The sequence below is a fragment of the Nanorana parkeri genome, unplaced genomic scaffold (assembly GCF_000935625.1).
Source record: "Nanorana parkeri isolate BGI_ZX_2015 unplaced genomic scaffold, ASM93562v1 scaffold82, whole genome shotgun sequence".
Lineage (NCBI taxonomy): Eukaryota > Metazoa > Chordata > Amphibia > Anura > Dicroglossidae > Nanorana > Nanorana parkeri.
Window position 1 is genome coordinate 2,045,022 of NW_017306350.1, and position 23,506 is coordinate 2,068,527.

General features: G+C 39.1%; 1 protein-coding gene across 2 annotated transcripts in view; it reads left to right on the forward strand.

The window, feature by feature from the left end:
• APBA2 (amyloid beta precursor protein binding family A member 2) overlaps nucleotides 1-23,506 on the forward strand; it is a 136,902-nt gene that overhangs the window by 80,566 nt on the left and 32,830 nt on the right. For both annotated transcript variants that reach the window (XM_018552284.1, XM_018552285.1), the window contains 2 exons: nucleotides 22,359-22,538; nucleotides 22,621-22,833. In XM_018552284.1, the coding sequence (XP_018407786.1) occupies nucleotides 22,359-22,538; nucleotides 22,621-22,833 (393 nt within the window). The remainder of the gene's footprint in view (nucleotides 1-22,358; nucleotides 22,539-22,620; nucleotides 22,834-23,506) is intronic.

Genomic DNA, 23,506 nt, shown 5'->3' on the forward strand with positions numbered 1-23,506 from the left:
CAGGAAAATAACCTTCCCGTAAACAACCCCCCCCCCCCCAACCCCTACCACCATGATCCACAAGTAATATGATGTTCTTTGATTGATCTGTCTTCAATACATTGCTCCATGAGGCCTGATCTTTGCCTATATGTTTAATGGCAAACATAATCTTGCTCTAATGTTTTTTTTTGAACAACAAAGATGTTTTTTTAACACACCTCTCATGCAGGTTGAATTTGTGAGTGTAATTGTATGCATTTTAACCCCAAGTGTTGCAAGAGTTACCTGAATATTCTGTGATGAAGCAGCTGTTTGAATTCCACACCTCTTGTAGATTATTTTCCTGACAGAGAAATGATTGATTTCATATGATTTGTAAATCCATTGCCAGACTCAAAGGCTCTATTGATCTTGGCATGGTGACACCACATACAGTATATCAATAGCAAAGAAAGCACCAGGCACTGAAAATCGGAGGTTTAAATAAGAGCAGACTCCCAAAGGAGGTTCTAACTATTGGCACTTAATCTTGAATCTTGAATCACTTAATCTTGAACGCTTGATCCTAATTTATGGTATTGAATTGGTGATTAATGTAGCTGTGCGCTTACTTTTTCCCTATAACAAATGTGTATTTTCATTATTTAGAACATAAAAATGAATACACCACGTCAGTTTAATGTGTCAAGTAGATCAAGTTCATTTGCAGGCACTATTAATTCAAGATCTAATGTTTGCCTGTTCAAATATATTGGAAAAGTAAACCATTTTTTGTGGTGTACTTACTTTTTTGCATTACTGTAAATATAGAATTCTGTAATAAGAAAATCCATAATTTAATCCACTGGCTTAAATTAGTCTGTGCAAAGCCTAGATTTATTCACAGTCCACATGGTAAAACCAAAGACCTTATAACCTCTTTGCTGCCGCCAACAAATGCCGTTTGTCAGAGGAAGCGGGTCCTGTAAGCAGACTCTGTTTATATGTGTCTGTTTACATATGTAAAGCCAACTGTCTTTGATGTGGCAGGCATTGGCTGAGAGAGGGCAGGGGGACCAGCGAATAAATCAATTTGCTGATCTACTCCCTGCAGAATGAACCCGGAAGCGACAATAATTTCATCATATCCAGTTTCTGAGCTGTCATTCTGTGGCCACAGAGGTTGGGTAAGAAGCTGATCAAGCACAATCTTAGCCTGATTAGCTTCACTGAAGTGCAAATGTGATATTATGGATCGAATAAACCCCTAATGTTTCCCTAAAGAGGACCTGTCATCACAAACAACGCATAGCCTATAAACAATTTTGGGTACTGGAGTTTTTCGCCTTTTCACTGGCACATGCAATTTTTAAGCTTGACGTGTTTGGTATCTATTTACTCTGCACCACCGTATCTTTAATGTTTTACCAACAAAAAAGGGCATTGTATTTTGTTTTTGTGCGCTAAAATTAACTCGATTGTACTTTTTACTGAAAATCTGGGTTTGAAAAACACTTGCGGCATAACAAACTGCAACTGCCACCATTTTATTCTACAGTGTCTCTGCTTTCAGGAAATATATAATTCTGGGTTTTTAATAATCGTAGTATTTTGGGATTTTAAGCAATCTTCAGGTCTAAAATGTACATTTTAACATGCATGTGAAAAAACCCGCAAAAACAGCTCTGACAGCAATAGGGTTTAAGGAGCCTGCTTGCATGTTCACACTTCCCTGGAGCACTAAATTTCAAATATGCAAATTGCAACTTGTATTTACTTCATTCATTCGTTGGTCAATAATGTTGCCCCTCGTAGTGATGGATCAGTAGTCAGATGCAGGAGGTTTGAAGTTGCTATTTGGGGATGTTGGGGTGTGAGGAAGTGAGAGGAAATCTCCCCATTGGGACACAGACAATAATAAAAGTCTGAGACAAGTTCTAACCACTCCCCAGTCTGCCAAAAACTTAAAATATTTTGGCAGGATTTTGGCATAAATTAACCAAGACAGGCAGTTGGAATGTGTGATTTTATAATCCACTACGCTGTGGGTATTATTATACAGGATTTATATAGCGCCTTGTAAAGCGATTGTAAAGCAGCGCTTTACAATATAAGGAAGACATACAATCACAATACAATTCAAGACAAGAGGGTAAGGTGGTATTGGTTATATAGAGCAGTTTCAGGGCACATAACAAGGATCTACATGAAGATGTTTAATAGTTTGCACTTGGATTCTCAATGATTAGAAGTGTAGTAAAGAAAAATGGCTTATAGATGACTGTAATCAATTATAGACATATTTTCATTTTGCAATGTGCATCAGAAATGACAGGTAGAGTTTTTCTGGTTGCAGTAGACTACACAAACATTTTCACTGGAATGTTTTTTATAGCTGGGACAGAATTTTAGCTTATTTTGTTCATAAAGCTGCATCCATCTGTATTAAAAATGTGCAGCTAATAGAGTTTCTTTCAAGCACTGTCATTTCATGCAAGCTCTAAGCTAAGCACAGATTACCTTAAGCCGCCTCTGAGCTTTACATCATTGTGGACTTCATCTATATTTCCAGTCTGTGTACACGGTAGTACTTCTGAATTACAGTTTTTAAGGGAAAATAAATCAGCAATAGAATTTGATTTTCAGATACGTAAAAGGCAGCTTGATATTTTTACATCCAATAACATGTTGTTCTGTGATTAACATGGGATTGTACACCCCATTAACACCCATCATACCATAACAATAAACCTAAATAATAAAGTAAAACACAATGAAGATTGTGGGAAAACTATAGGCCGCGGCCCCTTTATTGGGTTTTAATCAATATTAACCAATAAATAGACTTTAACCTTTATTACCAAACAGAACTACTGGTAACCACCAACAGACTACTATGCTTAGTCATCAGGACTCAAGCAGCAATAAAGTACACCAACCAAATTACCGTTTACCAACCACTGTCCTCCCACAAAGTGGGCGACATTACCCAAAAGCCAGGTGACCAACCTGGCCCCACCCAACCCTGCGACCTGGACAATCATATTTTACAAACCAGCACCCAGAATGGTGATACCGATATCTAAGAAAAGGTACTAAAACCCTACTAAAGAGACCTCCTTTTAAACCCTCCAGTCCACAATGGCGAAACGAGAAGCCACCAACACTGAGCATAGAATGACACAAAAATCAATAAACATTATATCTTACTATCAACTGAAGCCCAGGCTTAGAAAAAAAACACAACCACCCTGGCACCAGTTCAGACAAGATAACAGAGATTGTTGGCAAATGCAACTTAATTGCAGACAGAGGAGTTTCATATTATCTAGAAGATCAAAGAACGTGAACCCACCCAATCATTCCCTTCTAGGTGAATGACAAGGAATTCGAGTGCAACCCACACTTAGAACAAAATAGCATACTCGATAACCAGCTTCTCCCAATACATACTCCTTATACATCACTACAGAACTTTAATGTCAACAGGAGGAAAACAAGATTCCCTGCACCAATTCATCCTGTGGGTTACTTGCGAGCCCAGAAAACATATAAATGCCTGACTAGTTATACTATACTATTTTTTTGAACCAATAACAAAAGGGAGACATGCAATAATGCAAAGAGCAGGATGGATATACAGCTTAAATCTGGCAGACACCCATCTGCCCAGACACCGTATGCAGGCCTGATGCATTCCCAACTTAGCAGCTGCAGTTGCTGCACAAATTCATGAAAAGTGAAATAATATTATTAAAGGTAAGGCCTGAATAATCCAAACTTTTATGTGGACAGATTAATACTGATATGCTGATAAAGGAGAGCCAATAATTCTGGAAAGCAAACAATGAGGGAGAACGTGTGGAATAAAGTGCTCCTTGTGCAGAATAACACAATTTATATACAGGAGTAAAGATTTCACATGACAAATGTAATATGGAGTCTAGTATCAACATGGAAACCCCACTCCAAAAAGTGCTTCCATAAACAGAGTAACATAATAGGAGTTACAAGCAGAAGCAATGTTTATCATCAAAATGAAAATCTACTGCCAACAGCTTTGATAAATTGCTGTGCAAAACAACCACTTTGATACAAGTTACAGAAATGCAGTACTGAGTAAATTGTTTCATATGTAGCATAATAGATTGATTATGTAGCAGTAATGGTATCACATGCCATGTAAAATATAAAATGGGATCTAATAGCTGAATTGAAACACTGCTTCATGTTTTGATACATTTTATATAAAGTCCAAATGAGTTCTATAGAGTCCTCAAAAGAAGAAATACTCAGTTGCATAAGCAACACTGATCGACTAAGCAAGGAAAGTTATTACCATAGCAGAAGTAACTGCAATCAGAAGAATCAGGTCTTCCAGACATTGTAGGCCCACCCTGTCTGCTGAGGTGGCCATTGACCAGACACACTGGTAAACCTGGCAAGGCAATGCAGTCTCTCCTCTCTCTTTCTCTCTCTCTCTCTCTCTCTCTCTCTCTCTCTCTCTCTCGCTCTCTCTCTCCAATATTTCTAGTGATACCAGCATCAATTCAATAATCTGGCCAAATCTCGGCACACCATTTGCCATCCCAGAAGGTACCAAATCCATGACAACGCACTGCATACACAAACAAATTAAACTGTTCATCTGAAACAAATTCCTACTGCCATATAGTGCTAATGTTGTATAGAAATAAATTGATGTCAGAACAGCAGATCCCCTGTGACTTCCTAGCAAGGCAATCATGCAAATAGGGGAATTTAAGGCTTGTAATGGGAAGTGGCAACCTATTGGTTAATATTTTGCCCATTGCCATACTGTGCAATGCAAATGCCAAAAGCTCAAGAATGACCGAATGACACAAACATCAGACCTGTTTCTTATAAGTATTAAATAGAAGTTGGTGGAATCAATGGTAACACTCAGGAAATCATTTTGCGGTGCAAGTCAATTATGTTTCACAGCAGCCAAAGGGACTCAAAATGTTGCATTTGATGCTGAAAACTAGATAATAAAATGCCAATGTACAGTCTCTAACACACCACCTCTTGTGTACTAAACATACGCTTAAAGTGACCTTAAACCATCAGATTTTTTTACATAAACCAATACTGTAATGTGTGCCTTACTGTAATCCATGGTTGTTTCCCTTCTCTTTGCTGCTCTTCCTTTTAAATCCTCATATCTTCTCATGCTTGGGGAGAACTTCCCTTTTCAGCTCAGGGCCTCTTCCTGTAGTGCTGAATTTCACTAGAACAACTTAGATCCAATAAACGAAAAATCATATTAATAAGGAACTACCACTCCCTCAAAGGGTCACCTGAATAAAAAAACAGCCATTAAACTGGTAATTGTGGGGGTTAAACGCTCCTGGTCATATGGTAAAAGGCATTACGGCAAAAACAGATCTGGTGTCTGGGTCTATGGACTAAACAATCTAAGCACAAACTGATCCTGATACATTCAGGAATTGTAGGAAGATTAGAGTAGGCTATCAGCAAGGAAATAACAAATGATGAATTCACCTTTTTGGGCATTTTTTTTTTTTTTTTTTTAGAAAGCAATTCTCCCTTCATTCATTACTTCTGACAATTCAGAAATACCACATCATGCAACTCATCTACAGACTTTACAGTTTACAACCCCTACATTGTCTTATTTCCCAAAAAGGAAAGAAAAAAACACCATCAGAAATGCCATAAAGGTAAACTGATCGATTGGTCCGTTTGTGCACAGTTAATCAGGCAGCATTTTTCAAAGCTCGCTGAACTCTGTGCCTTTTGGAAAAACCTCTCTACTGAACAACAGAGTCTTACACAGCAGATTTCTAAAAACAGTACACCAAAAGTAGAAATTGTGAAGTGCCATGGCACCTGCATTGTGACTAGGTAAAAGAAAAAACAAACCTCTGTACTGAACTACATGGAGAAGCATTAAGAATGTAGGTCACTGAGGCCAAGCCATAGAAGGGATCATATATCTAAGCTAAAGGACCACAACCTTGGAACCCCATTTCATGTGTGGGTACACTGCCAACCTCTGGTGAAAGTCCACTTTATACATAAACAGTATAGTAAAACAAAATCTTGTATGAATGTACATCATTATCCATGTGCTGAAATTGACCTACAATTAACATGAGCCAGTTACCTAACGCTCACCACACGCATTACAATCTGATTACACAATCTTCCTCAGACCTTACACCATCTTGACAAATCCAAAGTTGACTGAACAAAGATTGTATGGACAGACTGAAAGGCGTATGGTGACCAGAACACACTAGCAGAAATGCAGAAGGACTGCAGCCAGTGGTTAAAGATCTGGCCATGCCCCTTCTGAGATAAAGCAAGGCGAGAATTACTACATATTCTCTCCTAACAATCGTTACAACCCCTGACCTTCTGTATACTGGACAGGAGAACTAACCATTACATCACAGCACCCGCTACAACTACAACAAATGAAAACACAATAATAAGTATTGGCAGGTTAATAGCATGAAAGTGAACCACTGGAGCCATGAGAGTAAAAAAGGAAGGGTGGCTAAAGGCTGACTGACAGACTACATCTTAGCAGGGGATGATACGGACACACAGGGTCAGAGCAGACAGGAAACACAAGATACATCCCCAGCCCTTAGACCATGGCTCACACCTTTTGAAGACAGTGAGGGTCCCATTGGAGAAAGGCGATTCCTGCATCGCTCATGCTGTTGGACCAGGATAGCAGCTTCAGATGCACTGCCTACCCCATTCACTGTGGCAGGAACACTGGTGCTGTGGGTGCCTGATGCAGAGTATGGCCTCCTTGGCCTTTCCTGGTAGCCCCTCCGGCCTGAGTTCTGTCACTTCAGGTCTGCGGTCCTACACCTCTGGCCACCAACAAGTCCTAATGGCAGCCTGGTCCCAGTGGTGATGCAACACTCAGTAGCTTCCAGCCTGGTCTCACAATCCTTTGCCTGGCAGTCCCTTGAAGAGAGATGAGCACGCAAACAATAATCTTGACCACGCAGCACTGCAATGCCCAGATCCTCCCTAGTTTCAGAGGACAGCCCAAATCCTGCTCTTAAATGTCTGAGCTGCTCCACCCATCAGGAGAATCAGTCCTTTGAAGTAATGCTGAAGTAAATTATCCATTGTGGGTGGGGAGCAGTTAAAAAGATCCAGAAGGAAGGCTGAAGATAATCCAGAGGTGAGTCCAGCTAGCAGTCCTGAGGTAAATGCTGACTCTGCGCACTGACAGGAGGGACTATAGAGGTGAGAGGTTACACGCATTGGTCAGCTGTCTTCCCGCCAAAAGATCTGTCACCAGTCCTGTGCTCAGCTGATTGAAGATCAGCCCAGCAACTGGGGTAAATCTTCCTAGCAACAGCAGGCAGCTTGTAACCTGAAAGACAAAGCAGAAAGAACCAGCAAAGCAGTCCCAGAGAGACATGTACTTAACAGTTACCACAGACCTTCTTTTGAATATAATTAGTTTTAAAAACACATGGTTGATAGGGGCGACAATCCCATGGGGCCACTTTTTTTTTTTATTTTTTCCTTTATGGCCCTAACAGAATATATTAAAAAACAAGTGTCTGCTTTTAATTATGTTTTCTTTAATACTTTATGTTTTTAACAACATACAAACATTTCACAACCCAAGATCTCTCCAGACAGGTATTACCGATCTGCCTTGCACAGTTGTAATGAAAAAAGAAGAATTGTATCAAGATCTCTGTTGAACCATGTAGGGTACACTAAATTAAAGAACTTGACAGAATACAAATTAGGATTTAGGAATAGAAATAGGATATGTCATTCATGACTTCTTTTTGAATAACTTCATAATATAAGATAGACACACTTACTCATCTCGTAATGTGCAGATATAGAAGTATGACTAAAGCTGAGGCCTGAGCTGCCTGATGTGACATTAAACATCAATCCATCCTTCAGCAGCATATGTACAGACTTCACATTCTTGAACTCCCAGAAACTGAACATATGGTAAGCATGAAAGTCCTGTTTTTTTACAGTAGAGCTTCTATTGTGTATTTCCCAAATACAATCTATGAGACATGGGGTTTCTGTATAAATTAATCTCTTATAAATTAATTATAATTGTTCACATTGGACCTGCTAAGTCTTTCCAATTTTCCAAATTCAAAGAACTTTGACCTACAGGTAATAACGCCCCCCCACACACACACTCCAGTGATATTCACCAATCTGATTTGGCAGCACATATTGCAATTTCTGCATTTGAAATTCTTAGCTAAGTACATTCCAACAACCAATATTTCGACCTCTTTGCTTTATATACCCTTCTCACCAAATTCGGTCTCAAATTATTGTTCCGATAAAAAAAAACATATTTGGCACATTGCCAACCTTCTTACCTATCTTGGGGTCCTTTTGCAGAATGTGCTAGTGATTTAACACTGCCTAATTTTATCTGCCATCAGTGATTAATCAGATGTGAAAATTAGCCAATCCAGTTGCTTTCTTCTCTTCTTTATCCAAACAACCTCTTGTGATTGCACCTTGGCACATAAATACTTACTTTTATTAACATCTGGATCATAACCTCTAGGTAACAATCTCCTGCTTCACTCCTGCTTCATTTTTTTCATATAATTAACTTTAGCTTAAAAAAATCATTCATAGGCCTATTAAGCAGATGACAGATGTTAAAATGAAGGAGAGAGTTGGTAACTTTGGGTTTCCCTTAAGATCTTGCTAATGATCTACTCTGTATCATCATAATATGTAAATCCAGAAACTCTACCTTCTTGTCTCAAAACTTGTTGTAATATCCCTATTGGTTAGTAATGATAATGAGAACCTAAACAAATGACTGAAACTCCAATAACAATTTTTTTTAATATTAATTCAGTGCAAGGGAAGTGGAGTCTCCCCCCCCCAAAAAAAAATACATATCAGACCCTTATACAGGAAAAGCAGTGACAGTGGGTGCACAGTCCCCTCCTGAACCATTCCAGGCCACATGCCATCAACATGGAAGGGTACCTTGCCAGGGAGGCTGCCCATGTTGATGGGGGACTTCTTCTCCACTTCTGGTTCCCAAGAAGATGTTGGGGTATGCAGGAGGGGGCTCTAATTAGAATATGGAAGCCCCCTTTAACTTAAGGTGACCCCTAGATATCCAACTCCCCCACGTGAATGATTAAGCGTGCATAGTACCCCTGTCTACGAACTCACAATCCTCTCCTGCCAATACTCACCGCAGTGACATTTCCCAAGCTGACAGCTGAGTGTAAACAAAGAGGCTTTGGATGCTGGCTGAAATCCTGACCATATATAGATTTGGTCTTGAATGAATTAATTCCTAATAAAGGACTTTTTCTAAGGTGTCTGTGTGTTTATTTTTATTTTCTTCATTTATTTAGGGGGTGGACAGGCTATCTGGAGGCCATCTTATGTTAAATGGGGCTTTCAGATTTCGATAAATCCTGCCCTTGCAGACCCCCACATTCACTTGGGGACTGGATGTGGGCATATGGCCCTGGCACTTTTATAGTGCTCCCTCCGTTACCATGCCAGCCAGGCTGCATGCTTGGCTAAAGGTCTGGAAGGGATTTTGGAGTGGGAAACCATGCCGTTTTTATTCTTGCATGGGGTTTCCCCTTACAATCCATACCAGATCCCCATCAAGGATCAGGATCTGATATGGATTGAAAGGGGGAACCCATATCGTTTTTGTTTTTTTAAACAAAGCAAAGTGGCTGGGAAATGTAATTTAGCAGCAATGGATTTTACAGGTTCATAATGGCAGTATTTTTTTTTTTTTACATTGTTGCACGTTTCCCATGGCAGTGACCAGCTCTCAATGCCCTTTGTTTTACAAGAACTTGCCTATTAGCCCTGAAAAAAGTCTGAATTGATTTTCAAGATTCACCCAGCTCCCCATAGACTTCAGAAAGTTTCAGATTAAGGTCTTCAATTTGCATATTTTCTGATGAGTTTGATGAACAGCCCATGATTCGAACACACGCTCATTAGCATTATCACTAGTGGTCAGTGACATAACCCGTCACTGGTGGTCAGTGGAGAAGGGCCATTTTATGTACATGTATAGGTGTTCATTAGAAAGGGTCCTTTTTAGATTGATGGTCAGTAGGAAGAATGTCTCCCTTACAGACTACTAAAAAGAAGGGTTTAACAGGTGTCGGTGGGGGGAAGCAGGCTTCAGTACAGCAGGAAGGTGTTAAAATTTGCAAAAGGAGGATTGTGGGAATTTACAGAATGTTAAAGAAGACTTTGAAGCAATGTACAACTACTGCTATATTATTTTATTACTGTGGCATTTTTTTTTAACATTTGTAAAAAGTGGCAGGTGTACTTTAAGACTTTAAATAACATTAAGATAACATTTGAAAAACAAATACAGCTTTATTTTCCATTTGCAAATGAAATGTATCTTTTAAGAATGACTCCTTAAAACTAAAAAGTGTTGCTGGAAAAGAATCCTGACCAATGTAATATTGGTCAGGATTCTTTTCCAGCAACACTTTTTAGTTTGTAGAGATTTCTCATTCACAACGCAACAACCATTACCAGATCTAAAGCTTGTCTGTATTTCATTTTAAAGTGTATGTGTGTGATATTCATGAAATATCAGCTTCAGCTAAAATTCTTCTGCTGCTGCTGCTGCCAAGCTTTGCTTTCTTCCATTGGTGGACATCAAAGAGACTTACAATAGAAACTGAACATACAGCAATGTCTTTGATACGTCTCTTTAAAGTCTGCTACCTGGAGTGGACCAGCTGAGTGTTAGAACCCAAGCCTGTCATATGAACACTTGTGTCAGCTATAATAAGACACAGGGCTCATCCACAGTATGTAATAGAATAGCAAAGGCACCTTTTAATGTTTTGCAGTGTATATCAGGTTAAAGTGAACCTGTACTCAAGTTTCAACTTTTATAGTCAAGTCTTACATTCGAGTACACACAGTAAGATGTCTACTATTGCTTTTATTTTCCAGCACATGCTTTTTTTTATTGCTCCTCTGATTTAGTTTCACTTTATTACTGGGGCTTGACATTCCTTGACTTCTTGACTAAGCCCTATCAACTGCAATTCTGCTATCCAAGGTTACTGTCTTAGTGGTAAATAATGGCAGTCTCAATGTAGCAGGGGTAGACAACCTTGGCACTCCAGCTGTAGTAAAACTACAAGTCCCATGAGGCATTGCAAAACTCTGACAGCCACAGACATAACTCCCAGAACCATGATGGGATTTGTAGTTTAACCACAGCTGGAGTGCCATTGTTGCCTACCGCTGCAATATTCACCATTCCTTTATATTGCACATAAAGCAGGAAGTCAATTCCAATGAACCTAAAATGAAACTTTGCTTTTTGCAAATTAGTCATGACAATGTTTATTAATGTGCCAACGGTGGTGTTGATAACACATAATACGGTAAGAGAAACAGTGAGTTTTTAAAAACATTTAGGGTAAAGAATAAAAATAAAAATATCACTTTCAAATAATTAAAGGGTATTTTAGTAGAGTACTAGGATTAATGTTTTTAATTTACAGTAATTTATCCAAAACATCCTGAAAGAAATCCAATGATGCAAAGCTGATTTAAGCATGCAAGATATTTTATTGATCATTACCTTTGGGTTAATATGGTGTAGGACATTCATTTTGCTGTACCAAATTTAGCATGTATGTATTTAACATTATGGGGGTGATTTACTAACCTAAACACACGCACGCACCACGTGCGTGTAATTTTCACACAGCAAAACGTATTTATCAACCAAAAAGTCTCTAAAAGCATATTTCCACTAATGCCATATATGGAAAAATCATGCACATGATGCATATATAATGCTGCTTCACAGTTTAGACAAAAATGGTTAGCTCATGCATTTACATTCCTGCATTCATCAACGCAAGCAACACAACATAGAGCTAATTTACACAACATCACCTTGCAATTCATGCAGGGCTTTGCACAACACACTTGCTGGGTGTGTACACATTACAAAGGTGTTTAGATTCCACCCATAGATCATGCTGGGAGGGAACACACTACAGAGGTGTATACATGTTCGTGGTGTGTTTATAAGGTTAGTAAATCAACCCCTATGTGTTCTTTTATTAATTTGTATATCACTCGCTGCAGCATTTAACATATATAGCTGATATATTAAATGCTGCCCCCCCAAAAAAAACAAAGCTGTACTTTGCTTGCACTAGGCAACATAACAAGTTTGTTTAATAGTGAACTCCACAAGGTATTTATATTAAACATATCCTTTAATCCCCAGATTCCCTTATATGAGAATGATTAAGCCTGCCAATCAGTTGTGGGTTCCCACATACCCAAGAGTACTATGATTAATGTAGAGGAACACTGGGGTGACCAGGTAGCCTGGGGAAATAAGTTAAAACTGCTTGTGGTGCCTGCTATCAAGCAAAACTTTGCCAAGCCAAATCAAAGTTACTGTACGATGTTCCACTGAACTAGTGTTTCTCAACCTTTCTTCAGTCATAGCACCCTTTATAAGTATGCAAAATCTTGAGGCACCCCAGTCTAAAATGTCATTGATTTTAAGGGACCCCACGCAATAACACAGGAAAAAAAAGGGTTTTTCCATTTCATATCAGAGTTCCTTCCTCTCATATCAGAGTTCCACCTTTACATCAGAAGCCCCCGTCACCTCAGTCTTCATTCCATTTTTCTCACCACGGCCACGGCACCCTAGTTGAGAAAGGCTGCAATAAAAACATCAATATCCTTACATTTTGGGTGGATGGAAAACTATATTTTTTCATGGCAGGAGATCACCCTGAGAAAGCCCACACAAACAAGGTATAAACATACATATGCCCTGTAGGCAGAGTCCCTTAATTGAATGCAGGACCAAATCATGCTTAATGTTGTTTTTCAGGCATTATATTTTTTCCATTTTTTGTAAAACCCAGAAATGGCAGGTCACTTCCTTTTTAAACTAACTTATTATCTGATAAAATATAGTTTACAACAGTGCTAGTTATTTAACTTTGTAGCTTACAGTATCTGAGTTAAAAAAAGTGCCCACTACGGAACCGTTCACAACATAAGCAGTGAAGTGTTTCAAGTCTTTCTCACAGATAGTTTAATTTACTCTCCCCCAGAGTTCCTGCTCTCTGTTTACATCAAAGATTAGAAGGCTGGAAAGCTGCTGAGTCATTTTTGATAGCAAGGGAGTTGAGCTGCTGAGAGATTCGGTAGCAACAACTTAATTGCTTCTGCTTTACTTCTGAACTTTGAGGATTAATTGCTCCGCAGTGCATGTAACTACAGAGGTCAGGAAGGGTTTATTTTAAAACTCACTTGCTGCTTGTTAAGAATGGTTGAATTCTTAAATTCCCTCACTTTGCCTAAAAACCTTCAGGAAAAGAGGTTGTTAAATATACAGTATGTTTCATACCCTTGGCTTCCACTTGTAGAGCCTAGAAATGGGTGATGTCATCATCCTTCTGGAGAGATCATGAAGTATCCCAAATCTCACAAGAAGATGCTCCTGCACTGTGCTGACAGTTTTTTTTTTTTTACTATAACTCCTTTGTGACATGAGACGTACACTGTATGTCCCGCCACAAAGTGCTTAAATGACTGGCCACGTACACTGTGCGTGCCGAGTTATTTAAGGCTCTGTAATGCTGGTAACTGCTGATTCTCAGTATTGAGGCATTCATTAATTAAATAGTTAAGCTTTTGTAAAAGCTTCTTTCTTTCATTAATGGAAGAATGAAGCAGTTACATACAAATACCAGATTGCTAAATAGATAGCAGAGAGGTAAAGATAGCAGAGAGGTACCAGAGTGACTCACCTCTCTGCTATTCATTTTGACAGCTCCATAGACTGGCCCAATGTCTACAAAGCTGTATGATACATTTCAGACTCAATGTTACAATGTATCTCTGTGTCTCTGTGCCTGAAATGTATCACTTCTGATCGTCTGGGCACGATCAGAAACCTTTAGTATATTTTAGGGATGCACCAATACTTTTCGAGTACCAATGGCGATACTTGGCATTTTCATGAGAACTACCAGGGTTGCAGGGGTTGCAGCTGGGACCTGGCTTTGGCGCTCCACCACTGTCCTGAAATCATTAGTCGATATTATTTTAGAAAAACTGTCACATGACACTAAACAAAAATGTATCAGTACTCGTACTTGTAAGTACATGAACAAGTATCAGTACTCGTACTCGCAAAACTGTTATCGGTGCATCCCTTTATTTATATTTATAAAAACAAAATCATACATTAAAACAGAGATGTACAAATCCCAGGAGCTCCCGTAACAAATGACAGCTGCCTCCTAACTTTTGAATTTTTCTCTAGTCTAGTCTTGGAGCTCGAAAATTGGTACATGTACTTGGTATCGGTGCATCCCCAGTATATTTAGTAAGAAAGTATATTACAGCCGTGTAAGAATCACACAGCAAAAATGTAAAAAGTGTGTCAGTCATTTATGAACAGAAACTGAAAACAAGCTCAGTCATGAAGGGGATAAAGTTTTTCATGATTGGGAAGGGGCACTGATATGTTAGGGAGATCTTGCATTTTACTGCAATGTCTGCTTTAGTGTGTGGGGAAGATCACACTCCCAAAAACGCCCTTGGATCGTCAGCTTTCATCTCACTTATCATTATCATGGAGATATTTACCCTAATATTTTACTACAGAATATGTGATGAAGAGGTCACATAATTATAAACGGTGTAGCTAAGGTCATTGAGTTACAGCCAAAACATTCACAGCAAAAGGAAGAATAATTAGAATGTAAAATCAGATTCATGTATAACAATTGAACCTGTAAAGTTGTTATTCTTAGCATTCATTTAGCTTATGCTTTTTTGCTCACTTTTTGTGTACCTGTGTATGCGGTTCTTTCCAAAAATATGTTTAGTATGTTAGATAATATAAAAAAGGGGAAAATGTAATTAATGAAACTAATGTATTTCTAAAGCAAAGAAAAAATGGTTTGTTCCCATAAGGTATGTGGGGGAGGACTGAAACTTGTTTGTTTAATAATCAAGGTGTTTGCAAAGGTTTTTTTCTCCTTATGCCACTATACCAAAAGGTTTTAATTTATGGAGGCAGTAGAGAGGACCTTAGCAGTGGATGGATCAACCATGGGTGCTATGCCACCCAGCACCAACAAGCTCAGTATGAGCCGGTGTGGATGAGCTTTAGGCTTGCATAGATGGCATCAGTTTGAGAGAATTCAATGACAGGTGCATTTGATCTGTAGTTGACTTCCTTATGTCCTGTTTCAAGTGTGGAAATGAACAAAAGGCCTTCAACACAGGCCCAAAATGTTATAGATTTCTGGCTATATTATCCATATATATACTGTATATAGTAATAATAAGTTTACCATACTATACTCTGTACAAAAATATGTAAGACTAGGCATCTATGAGGAGCACACATAGAGGAACTGCTACAATCTTTTTTAGTCCCCACCCACTGCTGAAGTATTTGAACTGGTTGCGTTTCCTACTGCCAAGATAGTCATTTAAGTCAAATGTAATATATAGTTACATAGTATTTGAGGTTGAATAAAGACATTAGTCCATCAAGCCCAACCTATTAAAATATAGTGCAGCTTACTAGTTCTTAGAGATGGTGGCTTCATTAGTTAACTTTTTCAGACTTGTACCATTATTTTTACCTGGTGATGCAGTTCCGGGCACCAGGCAAGTAGTTGTTTTGTACGTTTCGCCCTGCTTCGGGCAAGCAGAGCTAAATGTACAGTGGGGAGCCGCTGCACGTTTTGTCCAAGTGATCTGGTTAGATCACGTGTACAAACCTGTGTGTACCCCTCCCTCCCTGCCATTGTTTTCAGGGTCCCCCTGCTCCTCTTGGGGACCCAGAGCCACAACAAATGAGCTCAGGATGGAGAGTGGTGAGCAGAATGTGTGATCAGTGTGATCGGAACACTGTAACCACAGCGCCACCTACCTCAGCTGTCAGGAACTGCACAGAAGATCTGTTTTGGAGGGCAGGTTCCATAAAGAGAAACTGTCACCTCCAAACTATCACATAGGAGCTTGTAATCCCCTGTGTGATAGCAATAAAATTAGGTGAAAAAAGTAAAAGTAAAAAATTTAAAAAGAATAAAATATATAAAAATAAAATAAAAAAAGTGATAAAGTAAAAAAAATTAAAACCAACCCCGCTGCCTCCGCCATCTACATGCAAATAAACGCACGCGTAGGACATTGTGTGTGTGCGTTGAGTGCTGCCGCCATTTCACTTTGTACCATATTGTGGTAGCCAGGCAGCAGAACTCCCTTACGGCCAGTTCACACAACAAACAGTGCGTTCCAGAGTGGTCAGCCTTTGGAACGCACTGTATTGCACTTCGGTCGGCTCCCTGCGTCCAGCATTGCTGACCGCCCTGGAACGCACTGTTTGTGGTGTGAACCTGCCCTGACACACACAATTTACATTAAAGGGTAAATTCACTTTCCCAGGTAATTTGGGAAAATCTAATTACCGATGGAATCCCCCCCCCCCGCTATACTTAACTTTCAGCGAACAGTCCTTTCCCTCCACCAGTATGGGGGAACAACCTGTACCCCGTACTGTTGTCCAGCGCAGCCCTGTGCTATGCATTTCGAATTTTGTTTGCAAATTGCAAGCACTTGTTGGTCAGCGCGGTCTGGTTACCACGCTGACCAATGAGAAGCGCTTCTTATCACAGTTAAATACGGTTTTGATTAAAATATTTTTTGCATCGGAACAAGTAGATCGTCATGAGGGACAAGTGGATCAGGCCTCTGCTATTGTCCTTGGACACCCCTGTTTATTTATAAATTCTTTATTAACAAGGATTTATAAGACCAATACATAATAACAAAATTAAATAAAGAGAGTGATCACATGTACAGAAGAACACAGGAGCCAATAAATAGACAAAACTTGCAAAAAATCTGTTAAGCAACCTCAATGTGAAGGCAATACATATACATGGGAACAAAATAAAGCATTTGAGGATGGGGAGAAATTGAAAAACGAAAGAGAAAAAGAAAGAAGAGGGAAGAAAGAAGAGAAGAAAAGCGAGAGAAAACCTCCTCAAGGGTTCCATAGTTGGCTATATTTCTAAGTCTCAGTAAACTCATTCCAGTAAACCACGTGGAAATTAACCAAAGAAAATGCTGGATCTAAGGAAATGGGACAATCAGTAAAATGTTGCATTAAAGACTGGATCTGGGTAAAGAAAGTCGTCTGGGAGGTCAGGAAAAAGCTAATGAAAGACGTGAGAGTTGGATACCACTTGGTAGGATTTTATATCCAGACTTGTGATATTTTTTGCAGATGGACGACTTTAGTGAAAGCCGAAGGAGTCTTGACCGTTCCTCAGGAGTGAAGGAAACGTGAAGGTCCCTCTCCCACTTGTCAAGAATAGGTAGTGGAGTGCTCAAGTCATGTGAAAGCAATAGTTTGTAGCACCAGGAAAGAACCCTGGTCACGGGACCTGCTTTTACACACTCCTGTTCAAACAGCAAAAGCAGTGTGGAGAAGGCTTTAGAGGGGGGCATAGAAGACAAAAAGTGGGACAATTGCATCAGTCCCCAAAACCCGAGGGGAGAAAGGACCGGGTCTACATACATCTCCCGATGTGAAAGCCATGAGTGACCATTGGAAAAATTAAATGCTCTGAACACATCAAACTGGGTATTTTTTTACATTTAGTGAACAGATATAAAAAAGCAATTTCATTGTTACATTTACAATCCCAAAAATGAACTAACAATTTTTTTCTTGGGATTTACAATGTGCACTGTGCACTTTTATTTGTGACTATGTTGGTGTCAGACAGGCCAACTGTGAGAGTTTAGAACCAGGGAGTTGGAGGTGAGTGCGTGTCACACCAAGACTGTTAGCCCTGAGCCTGTCTGGAAGCAAAATGGGCCACTATGTAGGCAGTTCTGCCACTGTTTCCTATGATCATATGTCTGTTTTAGATTACAGAATTTCATCTGGCTGGAAAATGACACTATGATGTCTCTCACCTATCCCTGTTTGCCAAGATTATGCTTAATAAAACCGATTCCATTATGACAAGCTTTCTCTAGTCTCTGCACCGTACCAATTATATTTTTGTTTTCTCAGGATGGATATATTCCCTGCCTGCAGTCACAAAATGTGTTGTGCTGAGATAATCTCCATACCTCTAGGGATGCATCAGCTTTGCCACAGATTGAACACATTACATCAATAAGAATAATAAGGCCATGCTGCATTGTTTGCAGAATCCTGCCATTGCTGTGGTTTTAGGGCTACAGAAGTTAATATGATGCCCATGCTCTGTGTGAAAAAGAAAAACATATTGATATAAGAATTACTCCAATTAAATAACGATCACCCTTTAGGAAACCTTTCTGCCAGAAAATGATGATGGTGTGCAGAGTAAAGTGATTTTGATCCTCAGCAAATACTGTACAGTACCAGCAGAATAAAAAATGAGCTTCACTAGTAAAACTATTTTAATGTGAATGCTGGTTCATTTGGTATTATTAGTTACTGCTGATTTACGATTAATTTTGGTACTAGGTACGCGTTAACCGAGCAAAGTTTGGTTCACTAAAATGTGCTGCACCCCATGGGAAATCCGTTAACCCCGAACATAGTGCCATGCCAGAATACCATTGAAGTCTATAGGAGCCAAAACTTTTAATTGTCTCTAGCATTTTCGAGGCCAATTTTCAAGCATTTGTTAAAAAAGTGGGCATGGCTAGCTGAGCACTGCCATGAGGGACATGTACTGTACCAATGAAAAAAAAAAACTTAAAAAAAATACTGTTCAGCGAGTTGTAGGTCTTTTAATGTGGCGTAAAGGGAAACATTAAAAACACAAATCCTTGAAATCCTTTAAATAACTTGGAGGAGTTCAGTGCAAAAAATGCAGTGGGAGAAACAACAAGTCGTCAGAAGTCACTCATTGTGATCAGCTCTTGACTGACATCACTGGACGCTGTGATTGACGCTAGATCTACATCAGGGGAAATTGTTTATTTATTTCTAATAAAGGACTTCTAAGGTGTGGGTGTTTTTATTTACTATTTAACTTTTTGTGATTGAGTAACAAGGGGTACTATGTACCTCTTACTCATTCATGAATGGGGGACTGAATATCTGGAGGCCCCCTTATTTTAAAGGGGGCTTCCAGATTTTAATATGTCCCTCCCACAGCAGACATATGGTTCCCCTAAAAATTCAAATCAAACACTTATCCTGGATAAAAGTCTGGTATGGATTTAGACGGGGGGGGGTTGGGGGGCGGCACTCATATTTTTTTTTTTTAATAGCTACCATTCACCCCCCTTTCTCTTAAACCATAACAGGCCTTTGACATTGGGAGGGTATCTTTACTGCCCCCTTCCCCCATCAAGAAACCTTTTTCCCCAATGTTGTGCAAGACACCAGCCTCATTCTCACATCCTTGTGGAGGGTGCAGAAAATAGAATGCAGACATGTTACAGACCCTGATAATTCTAGGAGCGACCCTTGAATTGTACTATCTCACCCAGACACCTACAAATAGAGATGATCTCCCAGAATGTAAATTAATTTGCATGTCAATAGCCCTCCAATCCTTGAAGTCCCTGTGTACTGTCTGGGGCTGTGTAGATACTACCTTTTGCCATAGGTACCTGGCCAAACATAAGATACATAGTGTAAACTGCTTAAAGGAAAATGTCCCTAGCTAATGGTAGCAGATCTTTTGCTGTAGACTAAAGCAGGAGCTGATAGAGACAGTAGGCTGGTGGCTGGCTGCTTAGTGGTTATATGGTCAATGATACTAATGGTAGTAATTTTTTTTAAAATTATGGTATTATATGAATATAAATATAAATAAAAAAGACAGCACTCTGTGTTGATGGCATTTTGTGTAGGTTATTGTATAAATTTACAATGAAATGTACTATGTTCATTATGATGAAACCAAATACTTAAAACCTTAGCAATAGGGTCACATTTTGCTCATGTGCACTCAGTTCACTAAGTTACAGTATATGACCCTGGAAACTGCATTCTCAGGTTGACGTCTTTGAATACTGAGCCCATTGAAGTAAAATTGAGAAGTTCTAGTCCCAGAAGGAAAACCTTGCCATGACTGCTGTATCAGGTCCCAGGGGTCATTTGAAATGTATTAGTCCTCTCTATTATTAGATTTCAAGAATGATATCCACAAATTACCCATCATTTTTAACTGCCTGTGTTTGCTGTTATCAAGTACAACTGGCAAGGATCTAAGACTTTATTATATTTTTTCTTTTATAGCTGGTGATGCTTTGAAAAACAGGAAATGAAATATGTAGGGCTAGAATTAAACATCAGTATTTCAGCTTAACCAGGTCCTAAATATCCATGTATAGACAGACAACAATACCAGGATTCTCTAAAACTGCATAACAGTTGTGTGGTTCACTTTACCGCTAGATATATTCAGGAAAAATGTATCATTGTTTACTATTTTATGTGCATATCAATGTAAATACATAGTATGTGGTTCTAGGTGGTACATGGACCATTTGTATTTATTCCTGTGTCACTAAATGATGTGTGAGAGTCTGAAAAAAGATAACTCAGATATTACAAAGAGCTTTTCATGATACCATATATGACACCCATACTGGGGATTGCTATGTATATTCTTTATGTAAAATGGGACAAATCCAGGTCATTGTATATAAACATAACAATAGACACACATACATACAGTAGATCGATAATAAGTATTGCCTGGGTACTATGGGGTACTTGGGGTCTATTTATAAATGTTTTCACAAAAGGTCCACACAGCTTTTACCTAAGATTCACATATTTTTCTGATCAAATTTAATTGGAGAATTGTGTAAATACTGGCTGAACAATGTGTGAAAAATTATAAATAGATCTCATGAGGAAACATTAGATTTTTGTAGTTGAAATTGAAAATTCAGACTTTAAAAGAGCCTCATCATTTTGAATTCAATTTTTTCTCCTGTTGACCTGTGGGGTCTTTTCTGTACAGAAACCTTTCAAACTTATTCAGGTCAAAATTTGACAGCTAATAAAGTTAGTGAATGCTGCCATCCGGTGGCTTTAAAAATAAGAGTTTCTTCTCTTTTATTTTTGGGTCATAAAACATATAACATATGTTTACATTCACCACTTCCCGTCCGGAGTACTTTCTTAATTTTTGCACACACATAAAATCTGAAATTTTGGCTACAAAGCACCCCCAAACGATACATATTTTCTAAAACCAGAAGCCCTGTAGAATGCTAAAATGCTAGTTGCACAGAAACAGAATATAATACCCAATTGGTTTGTAAAATATAAAAGATGGGGTTGTGTTGGGTAAGTAGATATCAAACATGTCAAGCCTTAAAATTGTATGCGCCTGTGAAATGGCAAAAAACTACAGTACCCAAAATTCCCCATAATCGGCTAACGAAGGTTTATGGGGATGCTGTAGTGGAATTTCTCCTTCTTGAAACTCCTTCACCCAACACCGCACATTGCTAATGTCCACTACAGCATCCCCATAAACATTCTTAAGCTGATTATTGCTTTCCTCAGGTGCACAACCCTCTTTCATCAGATATTCAATTACAGCGTGTTGTTTTAGCGCAGATCCATGGTTCTAATCACTCAATCTGAAAAAGATAGGCATTAGTGGGGTAAGGACACCTCTATAACATTGTACATGGACATTCACAGTCACTCTAATAGAGCTCAGATTACAGACATATAGGCATAACTTTTTTATTTTACCCTCGTATCTTACAAGAAATTACATTCTTATTCCGGGGGATGCAGGTAGGCTGTCTGCAGACTTCTGAGAAATGCAGTAAGCCACTCACATGATCAGGTACATAGGATTTCTGGGAAGCCATGTACACAGATGTAGGATGCCATGGTTACAAGGAACAGAAAGAACCGTGTTTGGTCTGGTTGCATGATGTCACAAGTTCACTTCCTCCTCTTTTTCCTCCATCAACCCATCAGGTCCATCAGGTTTCCTCCATCAGGTCCAAAATGCTACAGAAACAGGCGCCACATAACAGCAAGGCACAGTTTTCTGCAACATTGTAATGAGCAGGTCCATGACACCCTGGTCTCATAGGAAGTGGGTTGTGACTGTCATTCAACCCAGAAGATGAACAGTGCTGAATCTCAGAAAGGAATGTAATGCAGGGACAGCGCTGGAGAGGAGGTCAATATTGCAGCAAGAGCTGTTCTATTACTTTTTAAAGAAAGTGGGCAAGCCACGGTTCCACTTTATCTAACAGAATATTTGTGATACTGTTTTACTTTAAACTTGTCATCCTATATTTATTGCTGTATTATAGTATAGTTGTTTTTCTAATTACAGGCACAGCTCATTGCTCAGTCTATTGGCCAAGCTTTTAGTGTTGCTTACCAGGAATTTTTACGAGCCAATGGGATCAACCCTGAAGACCTGAGTCAAAAAGAATACAGTGATATTATAAATACTCAAGAAATGTATAATGACGACCTTATACACTTCTCCAATTCTGAGAACTGCAAAGAGGTAATATAATGTCATTGTATTTCCGATTATGTTTTTGTACACTTCTTTTGTTAGTGTATTCTTATTATCTATGTATAAACAGCTGCAGGTGGAAAAGCTCAAGGGAGAGATATTGGGAGTCGTTATTGTGGAATCCGGATGGGGTTCAATACTTCCCACTGTTATTCTGGCCAATATGATGAATGGAGGGCCGGCTGCTCGGTCCGGGAAACTCAGCATTGGTGACCAAATCATGTCAATAAATGGAACAAGCTTGGTCGGTCTTCCTCTAGCAACATGCCAAGGTATTATTAAGGTAAGTCATATATTAGTTAAAAAGGACTGGAAAATTGGTTTGTGCAAGTACAAAGATCACAAGATTAAGCACGTGCAAGATCTTTAAGAAAGACAGGGAATGATAGCGGATAATGCATGTGGTTTTTTTTAATTCACCAGTTTGGCAGTTTTAAAATAAGAAAGAATAAAGAATTACACACTACATAAAAGGAGTGATTCCAGAATGTAGGCAACTGGCAACTATAAACATACCTAATCATATAGTTGTGTATAAGTAACCCTCATGTATAGTAGTACAAATGACAGTAGACTATAATACATAACAGTAGATTGTAAAAATAACCAATTTTGTTTGAATTATAACAGAATTTGCTGATGGCACTGGTTTAAATAGACCGGTGATTCAGAAAAACAGAGACTGACATATAAGAGGAAGAGCAGGGACTATGACACTTAGGGGTCCATTCACTAAGCTGCCGTAGGCAGCCGAGTGAATGACTGACCTGAAGTGAAGTGAGCCAAACACTGTTCGGCTATTCACTTCAGGCTGGTACGGCTGATTTCAGCCGTACATCGGCTGAAATCAGCCGTACATCGGCTTGCTTCACATGGCTCAGCATGTTCGCCTGACACGAAGTGCAGAAGGAGTTCGACTCAGGCGATCCAACATCTGGATTGGCTGAGCCGACCCT